The sequence below is a fragment of the Notothenia rossii genome, assembly GCF_949606895.1.
Source record: "Notothenia rossii genome assembly, chromosome: 4".
NCBI classification, from domain to species: Eukaryota; Metazoa; Chordata; class Actinopteri; order Perciformes; family Nototheniidae; genus Notothenia; species Notothenia rossii.
This window is the reverse complement of record NC_136902.1, coordinates 23,915,647-23,928,758: the sequence shown is the minus strand read 5'-3', so window position 1 is coordinate 23,928,758 and position 13,112 is coordinate 23,915,647. Positions and strand designations below refer to the sequence as shown.

At 40.0% G+C, this 13,112-nt stretch overlaps 1 protein-coding gene across 1 annotated transcript in view; it reads right to left on the bottom strand.

The window, feature by feature from the left end:
* Window positions 1-13,112, bottom strand: part of cntn3a.1 (contactin 3a, tandem duplicate 1) — an 87,380-nt gene that overhangs the window by 34,159 nt on the left and 40,109 nt on the right. Inside the window, exons 6-8 of the mRNA XM_079675426.1 lie at window positions 1,834-2,037; window positions 895-997; window positions 362-546 (exon numbers count right to left, since the gene is read on the bottom strand). Coding sequence (XP_079531552.1) covers window positions 362-546; window positions 895-997; window positions 1,834-2,037 — 492 coding nt within the window. The remainder of the gene's footprint in view (window positions 1-361; window positions 547-894; window positions 998-1,833; window positions 2,038-13,112) is intronic.

Sequence of the window (13,112 nt, the reverse complement as noted above, 5' to 3'; positions counted from 1 at the left end):
AGCCTCAGCTAAGAAAAGATCGCTTTCACTCATGTCAGGTTTTGTTGTTTTGATAATTGTGTAGGCTTAAGTTTCTTTCTTAAGTTCTCTTTTTGTTATGCATAGTTTTTCTTCCTTGTGAGTGTTTTTTTGTTAATTTCAGTACCTACTCTGTTAAAAGGAATTTCATGATCTTTGAAATTAAAGATACTTTTTTTACATTTAAGACTTTGTCTCTGGGTCGTGCATTTGGGTCCATCAGTTTGTGTCGAGGTCCTGACAGACAGGAAGATATGCGCAAGATATTATTTGGTCCCGAGACAAGACAGGTGAAGTAAGACCAGTTTTAGATCAAAGTCAGCGAAACCATCCTCCTACTCACCATAGAAAGACAGCTTTCCTTTAGCTGAGTTTCTTCCTCTGGTGTTTTCAGCCACACATTCATATATTCCTGCATCCTCCAGCTGGAAGTAAGGGATTTCTAACACGCCACTGGCTTTATTTATGTCCACCTTCCTGCCAAAAGAGGCTCCATCCTGCCTTCTCCAGCTGATGGTTGGCACTGGGCTAAAGGCATGAAAATAAAACACACAACCAGGTCACAAAATGAAAAATACTCTTGAAGATAATCTTTCAGTATCCAGAGATTTAGCTAAGGCAAATCATTTGATATCAGTGAATACAGAAAAAAAACAAAAAAGCATGCCAATTGATCTGAAACACTAACTGGTGAGTGTATATTCTCAGTATTTTGGGTTTAGAGCACAAGTAAGAGTCATTAAAAGTGGAATATTTTAGTCTCCAAATCACTTCACAGGGTCTTCACAAATTACCATGCAGCTTAGATTTGTACGGTAAACAACTAACAGACTGTGAGATTATTACTGGGGAATAATAACAAGCAGTGGGACGTACTTTCCAAGTGCAAAACACTCTAGTTTGACGGTTGAGCTTTTAGCAACAAGGACAACTTCAGGAAACTGCACTTCAATCTTTGGCTCGTATTCGCCCATCATACCTGCAGACACAAAGAGAAATACAGAAATGATCCCATGTGTGTCTGAAGGGAATTCTTTCACATCAAGCCTTGAAAAGGTCACAAAGAAACTAAATCAAAACAAAGTCATGTCATGACTATGTCAACTCAGATATACAGAAGAAGTATTTAGTTGAACTTTGAAGACACTTTACTCTGTCCAATGGCTTGGGCAAAAATGTGTCTATAGACACATTTTTATATATAATAATTGATATATATATATAATACATACATATATATACATACATATAAATATAATACATATAATAATTGAGAGTATTTGAAGACACATTCTCAATAGACAATGTGTCTTCAAATACTCTCAATTATTATAAATGAGTCGTTTTATAAAACATCACTAAATATAATTACAACCCCATCTTGGTTCAACATGATGAAATGATGCTGTTGCCTGGTTAGGTTTACACAAGTCCTCTCTGGGATCACTTTTCCAAACCAGTGAGCCAAATAAAAAACAACTTCAAGTCTCTGATGTGATCGCCTGGATTATTTAACCAAGAGAATAGAACAATACAGTTCACTTTCTATCCTTTCAAATGTCATAACTCTCTGTACTGTTTTTATTGTATAACAGTCTTTGTCAGAGAATGAGTACTGTGAATATTTGAACTTCAAAAGAGCATAATGTTAATCGAACCAAATCACCAACATGAATGAGCTATGTTTGTATTTATTTGATGGCAGAAGTTAGCTATCAGCTGGTAAGTCGTGCATTTAGAAAAAATACAAATCTTCACTCTTCCCCTTCGTTGTACTTTATGTGTATTACTGTGAGTAGGGCAGAACTGTCTTACCATCAACCCGCAGCACCAGAGGAGTTAGTGGTCCTTGAACACTGCTCTTGGTGACCGTGTTGGTGACCACACAGGTGTAGTTGCCCACATCAGAGAGCTCCACTTTGGCGATGTAGAGGTTTCCTGTCTTCTGGGACACAAACCGCCGCGTGTCCTGGATGACAAATGATGGGTACTCATTGAAGATCCACGTGAAGGTTAGTTCTGTGAACAAAATCAAGCACAGGGGGGACAAGTCAAAAACACATATCGTCACCTTCTTAAACTAATGGCCTAAGTCATATTTTGGAGAAAATGTTTTTTTTGCCTAAATCATCTCTTCTTGATGCTGGCCACCTCTGGTAAAATTGCCTACATCCTTATTGAAAGGTTAGTGCTGTCCCTACCCTGATAGTATAATGGCCTATGTCAAGAGTGTGACTTAGGCATCTATGTTCCATCTTTAACGCCATTGATCTGTGGAGGATCTGCCGCGGTTTGAGGGCCTGCCGTCCACCCATTTCTGCTTCTGCTGGTGGTGGTTCCCACGGCTGAAGGCCGCTATCCACCTGCTGTTAGAGGCCTACTCCCACCTGTTGGGTGCTACTGTGCGGGGGAGGCCTGGTCTGGAGATACCGCGGAGAAACCGGAGTGTTGCCACACTGCTGATTGCCTATTTCCTTGCTGCTGTCCTGACGTGGTTTTGCTTCGGGAACATCGTGGATGCTGTTGAGCTGGACTGGGAAAATGGCAAATGTCGTGTTTCTGCTGTGCCTTTTTTTGACTGTGCTGGACAAGGAGAAGTTCGCTAGTCATCCTGACAATTCTGCTGGATGCGGGTCCGTTCTGCCGCCCGCAGTGGACATCCCCTGTACAGGTTCGGATGGGTTGCACAAACAATTGCTAGTTGCACTGTCGCGGACATTCATTTCGTCAAATGTCTGTCTTTCTCACATGCCTGCCACAATGGTCCTTCAGAATTGTTTTTTGAACTCTAATCTCACTTTTGCGAAGTTTGCTGGTGACTCTAGAACAGCTGAAAATGTATGTGTGTTGATTAAGAGGAAAAGGTGCTTGGTATTTTTATTGTTGTTACTATCAGGAAATGTACAGCCAAATCCGGGTCCACCTGGTAGTTTTAGTCAAATAGCTACTCCTGCTGATTTTAGTTCTAGATCGGGGTTAGGTTTAATTCATTTAAATGTGCGCAGTCTGTTACCTAAATTAGATTTTGTCCGTATTTGGGCGAGTTCAACTGATGCTGATGTCATTGTCTTATCAGAAACGTGGCTAGACAAATCGATCTTGGCCTCTGACATTTACATAAATGGTTACAATGTATATCGCACTGACCGTCCTAAAAAAGGTGGTGGCGTTGCCATTTATGTCAAAAATAAGTTTTGTGTAACAAAAATGGTTTCCAAATCTGTTAGTAAACAACTAGAATTTTTAGCTGTGAATGTCGAAGTAACAAAGGGTCAACAGGTCATGGTGGTGGGTTGCTACAGGGCCCCCTCGGCTGTCAAGGACTCCTTATCTTCATTGGCAAAACTGTTATCTCAACTTTCCTACAAGGAAATAGTGCTGCTTGGTGATTTTAATTGGGATTGGTTAACTTCTGTGTCAGAGGATTTTAAAAACCTGTGTACCTCTTTGAACATTACTCAGATTATAGACAGTCCTACTCGCCCAAATATTAAGTCCCCAAATAAATCCTCCTTAATTGATCTAATTTTAACAAATGTTCCATATAAATACTCATCTGTGGGAGTATTTGCTAATGATGTGAGTGACCACTGTGTTGTAGCCACAATTAGGGACACTAAGGTCCAAAAAGTTAAACCACGCATCATCACAAAGAGAGATAAAAAACACTTAGTGGAGCAGGGTTTTTTACATGACCTGTTTGATTTTGATTGGGGAAAAATCGATCTGTGTGCTGATGTAGAAACTGCATGGTCTTATTTTTATCTTGGTTTTATAAAAATTATAGATAAACATGCACCTCTGCGTAAATTTAGAGTGAAGGGACGAAACAATCCCTGGTTTTCTGCTGAAATGTCCAGTCTCCTTCATGAGAGAAACAATGCCTGGGCAAAGGCTAGGAAATCAGGCTCAGAGGTAGAATGGCTACGCTTTAGGCAGCTAAGGAATAGCTTTACTTCAAATGTCAAAAGTGCTAAGTCAAAGTACTATTTGTCAGTTACCACAGAAAACCTGAATAATCCTAGTAAATTTTGGAAAGCCATAAAATCGATTTCCACTGGTGATATCCCAAATGAGCTACCTCCGTACCTCACCACAGCATCTGGCATTATATCAGACAGGGCCACCATGCTAAATTGCTTTAATAAGCATTTTGTCTCTTGTGGCTCTCTGTTTGATTCTGTCACTGACTGTGCTTCTGCTTCTGTGAACGCTCCAGTCCTTGACTCTGAACAATGTGGTCTGGAAAACCCTTTCAGTTTTACTCCTTTAACTGTTGGTATTGTCCATGAAGCTTTATCCAAGTTAGATCCTAAGAAACCGGCTGGCCCGGACAACGTAGAACCTTTCTTTTTAAAGATAGCTGCAGATTTTATTGCTCCACCTCTTACTTCTCTTTTTAACCTCTCCCTCAGCACAAATACAATTCCTAAAGTATGGAAGTCTGCTTATGTCCTGCCTCTACTGAAAGGAGGGGAGGCAACTATTTTAAATAACTATAGGCCAATCTCTAAATTGTCAGTTTTGGCTAAGGTGCTCGAACGACTTGTGAGTGAACAAGTAAAGGAGTTTTTATGTATAAATGATATCCTGTCTAAACATCAGTCAGGCTTCAGGAAGAAACATAGCACCATCACTGCAACAATGAAAGTGGTAAATGATATTACTAGTATGCTAGATAATAAACAGAGTTGTGCAGCTCTGTTTATTGACCTTTCCAAAGCGTTTGACACCGTTGATCATCGTGTCTTAAAACAGAGGCTACTCAGTACTGGCATATCCAGCCATGCAGTGGGGTGGTTTGTGAACTACCTCTCTGAAAGGTCCCAATGTGTTCACTTTGATGGGCTGTCTTCTGAGTGGTTAAACATTGCTAATGGTGTTCCTCAAGGTTCTGTTTTAGGTCCACTTTTATTCTCCATATATATCAACAGTTTAGGTGAAAATGTGGATGAAGCTACTTTACATTTTTATGCGGACGATACCGTGATGTATTGTGCAGGTCCCTCCATTCAGGAGGCGGTTGTTAAATTACAGGCTGTTTTTAACATTATTCAGACTCAGCTCTCTGAACTAAAGCTTCTTTTAAATGTGGATAAAACCAAGATAATGCTCTTTTCAAAAGCTAAAAAGTCACCAGAGCCTGTTTTAGATATTGTATCAACGCAAGGAACAAAACTTGAAGTTGTTGCCTGTTACAAATACCTTGGTATCTTGCTTGATGACTGTCTCTCTTTTAAACTTCATGTCAATAACCTGCTTAAAAAACTGAGGGTTAGGCTAGGTTTCTTTTTCAGGAATAAGTCCTGTTTCTCGCTTGAGGCCAGGAAAAGGCTAGTCACTGTGACCTTTTTACCTGTGCTGGACTATGGTGATCTGCTGTATATGAATGCACCTGCCAACTACCTAAGCAAACTAGATGCTGCGTATCATAGTGCTCTGAGATTTGTCACTAACTGTAAAGCACTTACTCATCACTGTACATTGTATACCAAGGCAGGTTTACCATCACTCACTGTACGGAGGCTCAGTCACTGGTACACTTTTATCTATAAAGCTATGTTGGGCAAACTCCCGTATTATATCTGTTCATTGATAAAGCAGAAAGTTGCAAGCAGCTATTGTCTGCGATCACAGGATATAGTCTTGTTAGATGTGCCAAGAGTAAGGACTGTCTTAGGTAAGACAGCTTTTATGTGCGCAGCTCCACTTGCTTGGAACAGTCTACAGGCAAAATTGAAATTGAGCATTTTTATTTCTTTGAATGTATTTAAGGCATGTCTAAATGAAATGCTTTCTGACACTCTGGGTATTTGTAAATGTTGAATATGTAAATATGATATCCTCTGTTGTTTGTATGTTGTTTTTATGTTTCATGTGGAACTAAATGATGCAGGTCTCCCTTGTAAATGAGATCGATGATCTCAAGGGACTAATCTGTCTAAATAAAGGTTTGAAATGAAATGAAATGAAGGCCATATATTTAAAAAAGATAATGGCTTAAGTCACATTGTCTTCTGACTTAGGCCATTTTACAAGCTTTACAAAATGGCTGCTTCAAGAAAAAGAAAAACTAACAGATAAATTAAGTTATTTTCATGATTCAGGGCTTATCCCCTGTTGGTAAGTGATGTTATACTATATTATACTATAGGCTAGGCTATAAATGTTGTGTAGTTATTTAGTCTTTTACTTTCACAATGTATGGTTACTGTAGCTACCGAAGCTACTGTAGGTACTATAGTTACTGCAGCTAATGTAGCTAGTGTAGCTCCATGAAGCATGCACACATTTCCCTCTGGGACAAAAAAGACTAATCCAAAAACTAATCTAACCTTTCAGAAGTAACGGTTACAATTACTGCATAATTATGAATTAGGAAAAGTACATTTGAATTGTTAATATTGTCTCCTTTTTCCACATTACATTTCCATCTTATTAGGAAAGATTAAATGTTTTTTTAATTGAATTTGGCCAAATAATATTCATCAAAATAACTTTAATGTATTAATACCACAGTGCAATTACAAAAATGTTTTTCATAATGATCACACAGTTGTGACCGTACGCCTACTCCTTTTTGGTAGGAGATGCACTTGACTTTTCAGACATCGATCAGGAATCATCCAATGAAAATGAGACCGTTGTTAAAGAGATGGAGCAGCATGTACCAGGCCAAGACCCTGTATCAGATGGAGCAGACAATAACTTAAACACTGTCATTGAAGAAGAGAGTGTTGCTGAAGATGCCAAGCAGACCCGTCCACACCATGGAGAAGACACAGATGATGATGATAATGATGATGATGATGTTATCATAGACCCAAACTACAATCCATCCTCTGATGAGTCCTCTGTCCGTGAAAATGAAGACAGTCTGGCAGCAACTTCAGAACATTATGGTCCTCATCTAGAGGTTGTGTATGAAAACAATACGGTCAAAAGGAAACAACATAAATACCTCAGCCCAGAAACATGGAAGCAAAATGAATCCAGAAAGAAACGTCTCAAAGAAATGGCATAGAAGGCCAAAGGTGGCAAAGAAATAGCTGCAAAGGCTATGGGCCTTCCCTGCAATTCGAAGTTCTGTCAACGAGTCACGACTCGAGACTCTCAATCCATTACAGAAGAGCAGTGGCAGTGAATATTTCAGAAAGTTTGGTCAATGGACAACTGGGAAGAACATACGTCACCACTTTGGTCACAAAGGTTGCCTTGAAAGAAAGAAAGTTGGTGAGGGATCCAGGCGCAGTTCATCATTTTCCTACCAACTGAAACTTCAGGATGGAACGAATCTTAAAGTGTGCAAAGCTTTTTTTCTTCTACACTTGGTATCCCTGAAAGAACCATTACCCTGGCTGAACAAAGACACTATCGACCATGACGAACAAGTGGCAGACTACATCTCCACCTAAGAGTGGCAAAAATGCAAAGCTGGAAAATGCTGTCAAAGATTTCCTTAAGGACTCGTTGAAGGATCTGTCCACTGTTGATTCGCACTACTGCAGAAGCACAGCGACCTACAAAGACAATAAGTTCCTTCACCCAGGCACAACCATCTCCCAACTACATCGGGAATATCAACAGGCAGCTGCAACTGCTGAAGTTGACGCTCTGCCAATCAAGGAGAGGAAGTTTCAGGACCTTCACTCCATGAAACACGTCATGCCCGTCGAGTGCCTGTTTATGCTGCCCCTGAACGCCTCATTGGAGATTTTTCTTTTTCCATTTTGTTCTTCCTGAGTATAGTGATGTAATCTTACCCAGGTCCAAATGGACCAATCCGTGGAGCTCCTCACACACACACACACACACACACTAACACACACACACACACACACACACACACACACACACACACACACACACACACACACACACACACACACACACACACACACACACACACACACACACACACACACACACACACGCACACTCATTCACTCACTCACTCACTCAAGCCTTATCTTTTCTCAGCCGCAATACTCCGCGGAGTTTCGCCAGCACACTCAGCCGCAGCTGTGTGGATCTCCACTCACAGTTCGCCACACACTCACGTGTGTGTGCTCAGGCTGAGTTCGGGCTGAGTTTCGCCGTGTCTCGCTGTCTCGCAGACCCCACCAAGAAACCAGGAAACGACACCAGTAATCCAGCTCACACTGTCGGCTCCTCGAGTCTCAAAGGGCGGAGCAGCGAGCCCCGCAACGTCTCGCCAACACGGCACCCAGACCCCACGCAGCATTCTCATCTGTTTCTCATTTCTGGTTGCTAACAAACGCCATTGTAACACATATTCACACATCAGAGCACAGTGGGCTCATAGGGAGGGGGGGGGGGGCAGGAGCTCCAACAAGGCGTGTAGGACAGAGAGTGAATACACATACTATACAGAGATGCTGTGTGAGAAAACCAATGTGAGTTTGGAACATTGAACAATGTAAATCTACTCTAGTAGACCTCAACAATGGAATAATGATCAGTAGAAATGGCCATGACATGGGACCTTTAAATGGAAAAGGGTTAGCTGCAATTCAAAACACAGCAAAGAAGAGCTGGAGGGAATAGTGAGGAGAGGCACATGCCTCCTCAGCGTTTGATTTACTTGCCTTTTGTTTTATTTAGCTAAGAGTGATTTAAGTTGTACCTTTTGAGTTTGCTATATTGAATTAAATGACCAACCCAAACTGCCCTCTGAGTCTCTGTATGCTCTTCTAGCATTTTAAACTGTTAGTGGCTGACCCAGCCCCATGGTCTGTCACAGTAATGCAGAAAAGAGAAGTGCACTGTTTTGCCTAACTCACTTACTCCAGAAGTAATAAGGCCTAAGTCAGGTTTAAGATTGCCTAAGTCACAACAACATGTTCGTAAATTGGCCTAAGTCATCTAATCCTCTTATTTTACACAATTGATAGACAGTGTTATTTGTATGTCAATAGTCATATATTGTCATAACCTTTTTGTGTGAAATAATTAATATATATCATATATTCTATATTTGGTTCAGTTTTTTCAGTTTTTTTTAAAACTTTCAAATATGACTTAGGCCATTAGTTTAAGAAGGTGACGATATTGTATTTATATACCATCATCTATACCCATGTAAAGGTTATGTGTGCTTCATCAGCAGTCTTATCACTTTGGTGTGAGTGGATGCCTTCAGGGATAAAGCAATTAGTAGATTGGAGTGAGTGCCAGCCTTCTATGATTAAAAACACAATTTATAATTGAAGAGCAATTACTCTTACTCACTGTTGGTTAAATGCCTTTAATATAATAACAAATTCATAGCTCCACTTTGTTGGAGTGATGCTGCTCAGAATATGAACGATTGACTTTCAGGGAAGTAGAAATGTACATTCACTGCAGAAATGTTGAGGTCTTTTCTGCGGTGGCGAAATAGTGGAAACAGTCTCAAGTCTTGATGAAACACAATGCAACAATGTCCGGCAAATACATTGCGATGACCAATCTTGAACATCAATGCATGATCCATTATCCCAAAGGATGATATGTTGGTTGTTGTTGTTGTGATTCCTTTCTTATTTAAGCATATTGAGCTTTCCAACACTTCCATACAGTACATAACGCAAAGCTTTTTCCTCAATAGATAGATAAATTGTATTTGTATTGTTTTATTACATTTTGCCCCATTTTATTTCCTCTTTCATTTCATACCTCTTCTTATGATTTACTTGAAAACACAGAGACATTAGAAGTACTTAAAAAAGAAACAAGAATTTCTCTTTATGGTTGTCACGTAGCAGCCGTGGACCTTAAATCATCCCTTAAGTGGAAGATCCTGCATAAGAAACAGTTTATTTCCCAATACAACCTATGTATTATACATCATGTTTTTCAGTATGGATCACCTTCTACTATTAATCCTCCATGATAACACAAACTTCTGGGAAAGACTCCCAATACTATCAGATAAATGGAGTGCAAACAGAGAGGCTATGCACTAACAATCAGCTGCATTATAAAAAGGAATGATGGTGTTTTGACATATTGACACAAGGATAGATTGCTCTGGACCATATTGCATCCCTGTCCCAAAAGCAATCTTGGCCGTTGGTAAAAACTTGTCTAAACGATGACTCGGCACTACAGTGCAGGGAATAATTGAGACGTGAGTTGGACACTCATCTACTGACTCAGTGTTCTTCACTTCTGCTCTTTAGGGGCCAGGAGTACGTGGAGGCCATGACATACGACTGCAAACCTTGCAAATCACAAAGTGACATCTTGAGAAGTTGTGATGCACATGTGAGAAATGCTCCTTTCAACAACTACTGAGTGGGTCTTTCAACAACTACTGAGTGGGTCTTTCAACAACTACTGAGTGGGTGTTTGTATGCAGACTGGACTTGTAAAGGACGGCATGTCCTTGTGATCCTCCCAAGAACACACCATGAGATAGAAACCAAGGATCAGACAGTGTAATCACATCTGCCTGGATGTTTGTGCTAATAAATGTTTCCTGATTTACAATGTGCTACATTTCAGAAGTTATACAAGTCATATTTACAAACATGTAGAGTTTATGGAGCCACACTCGGCTGTTAACTACATACAGCCATATTGACTGATGTGAATTGGCTTTAAAGAAAGACATTTTGTGAAACAAGCTTATCTCATTGTGACCGAGTTAGATAAGGAAATCAATACCACTCTTAAGTCGGTACAGTAAATATGAGGGGACTGTCAGCAGATGGTTAGCTTTCCATACAGACTGGAGACATTGGGAAACACCTAGTGTAGCCCTGTCCAAAGTAAAAAAAAAACTGATACCACCTTTATGGCTAACTAATTCAATATCGTACAAGGACATACAAAAACAAAAACATTTGCGGTTTTAGGCAGATCACAGGGAGAAATAGTTTGTTGATGGGAACAGTTGTTGTCAGCAAGAGGGGACTGATATACAAAAAATATCTAAAATTATTCAAACGATATAAACAACTAAGAAATTACATGTTAATTAGTGAGTGGGCTTTCAGAGTTGTTTTTAAATGTTTTGTTAACCTTTGGACAGAGCCAGGCTAACGTTTTCAGTCTTTATACCAATCATAGCTAACTGTCTCTTGGCCTTAAAAAAAAACATGAAATGGTCTTCTCATCCAACACCTCATCTGTGGGCATTTCCTAAGTTTAACGGTTTCATGAATGACTTTTTAGAGACGTGATAAGAGGAGCTGCATTTCAATGTTCAATATTCATCCCTTGTGGTTTCTCCAGCCATGAACTCCATCATAGTCTCCATCAATTGTATCAACCATAACTTCTTGGCTTGATCCATCCGACCCAGGGAGGGAACAGCTGTAATATCCTCTCTCCACTAAATAATATATTCCAGCTCTCATCCTGAAAAGGTCATGTATATTTAATGTCTGTTTTTGAAACAATATCTTCCAAAGGTGCAGGGCATGACAAACTGGAACAACAGCAAATAAGAGGTTACTAATTGGTTAGTTAAAGATTTATGGTGAGAAACAGGAAGCAGGAAATAGGAAGTCTAAAGTACCAATGGTTGTATTTGATGACTTGACTTGAGAGCCTTTTGCAGATGGGTGCTAATGGAATAATGCCATCATGACTGACAGTGAGTGGCAGATTTTCATTGTGCTTCCGTTTGGCCCTTGTATAATGAACAGGCAGCATCAATTCGCCCTTAATGATTGGAGAGGAGGGAAGATAAATGCAACATGACAGGCCAAGGACATGCTGAATCCAGAGTGGCTCTTGGCGAAGTGTGTACTTTATCAAAGAAAGGTACAGGCACAGCCGCTGCTAAAGTTTGCACTAGTGAGTCTGTTCCCTAGATAGTCTCAGCCCTTAACCAGGGCTACTTATCTGTATTCATAGCACACAACAAGTTCACTCTATGAAATGGCTTAGGTCACGCACTTGGGAGAAATTCCTGCAAGCTATGTGTTTTGTTAGTAGCTGACGAACAGCCTCTGTTTTGAGGTACATGCTCTGCAAAGAGAGAACAAGTGATTTCAGCCTTGAATAAATCTAAAAGGCATGTTTCCATTAGGGAAAGGAGGTCAGATGCATTAGGTGCAGTACAAAAGCACAGTCATTCAGATCCTCTCAAAGCAGAAGATGACACACACTGACATCTAATAAAATACAGTACCGTGCAGTGGAACAACACCGCGGCAGCTCCTCTTGGACACTTGATATTATTTGTGTCGGTCTTTAAGTGCAACTCTAAACTATCTCACAGTTTCAGAGCATTCTGACTGCACCAAACTACTTCCTGCAGCTGTCATGAGGGTTTTGAGGCATCGTTAAAATGAAATAATGGCCTCTGAATCATTCATGGGATATTGAAATCCTTTAAAGGGGAGATGAGGCAGATCCTTGTCTAAGGATCAGTATTGCACTGATCGTGAATGATGTCCTGTCTCCCTTCACTGTATGAGAGCATGTTTCTCACTTCCAACACTGTGAGAGTGACGGTCAGGCTATTCTGTGTTTCAAAAGTGCAACAACACATTAATAGTGCTTCCAATTAATTGGATAATGTACTATGTATTTGCTAACCCTTTAATGTCTCTTTAAGTGTTGTTTTAAGCAATTATGCTTTTTTATCACCATGCGTCAATATTAAGCAAAACATACATTATATATACATTTACTTTCCTCCACAGTGAGGCACATTTGTGTCAGGTACTATATTAATTATTAAAGTAATGATAATGGTTTTAGCTTCTCAAGTGAAAAGAAAATGGTTCAGCTTTTCCATCTTTTCTGTGAATAATATGCATCTGTTGCTTAGACAAAACAACCTGGTAATTGGGTATTTTTTAAATTGCTAACACTTTACTGCCTAAATTATAAATTAATTATTCATGATAAATCATCATTAGATGAATGGATCATGAAAATAACCATTAGCTGCAGCCATTAGCTGCAGCCCTGTGACCAGGTGCAGCATCGCCATTAATATTTGCACTCTTAGAAGGAGGCTGAATGAGGACAAGACAATGTGACGGTGAGGTGTGTGGGTGTATGTCTGGTTGTAACAGCATATAACAAAAACTAGACGGAGTGCATCATTACCATAGCAAATACGGTCGGGC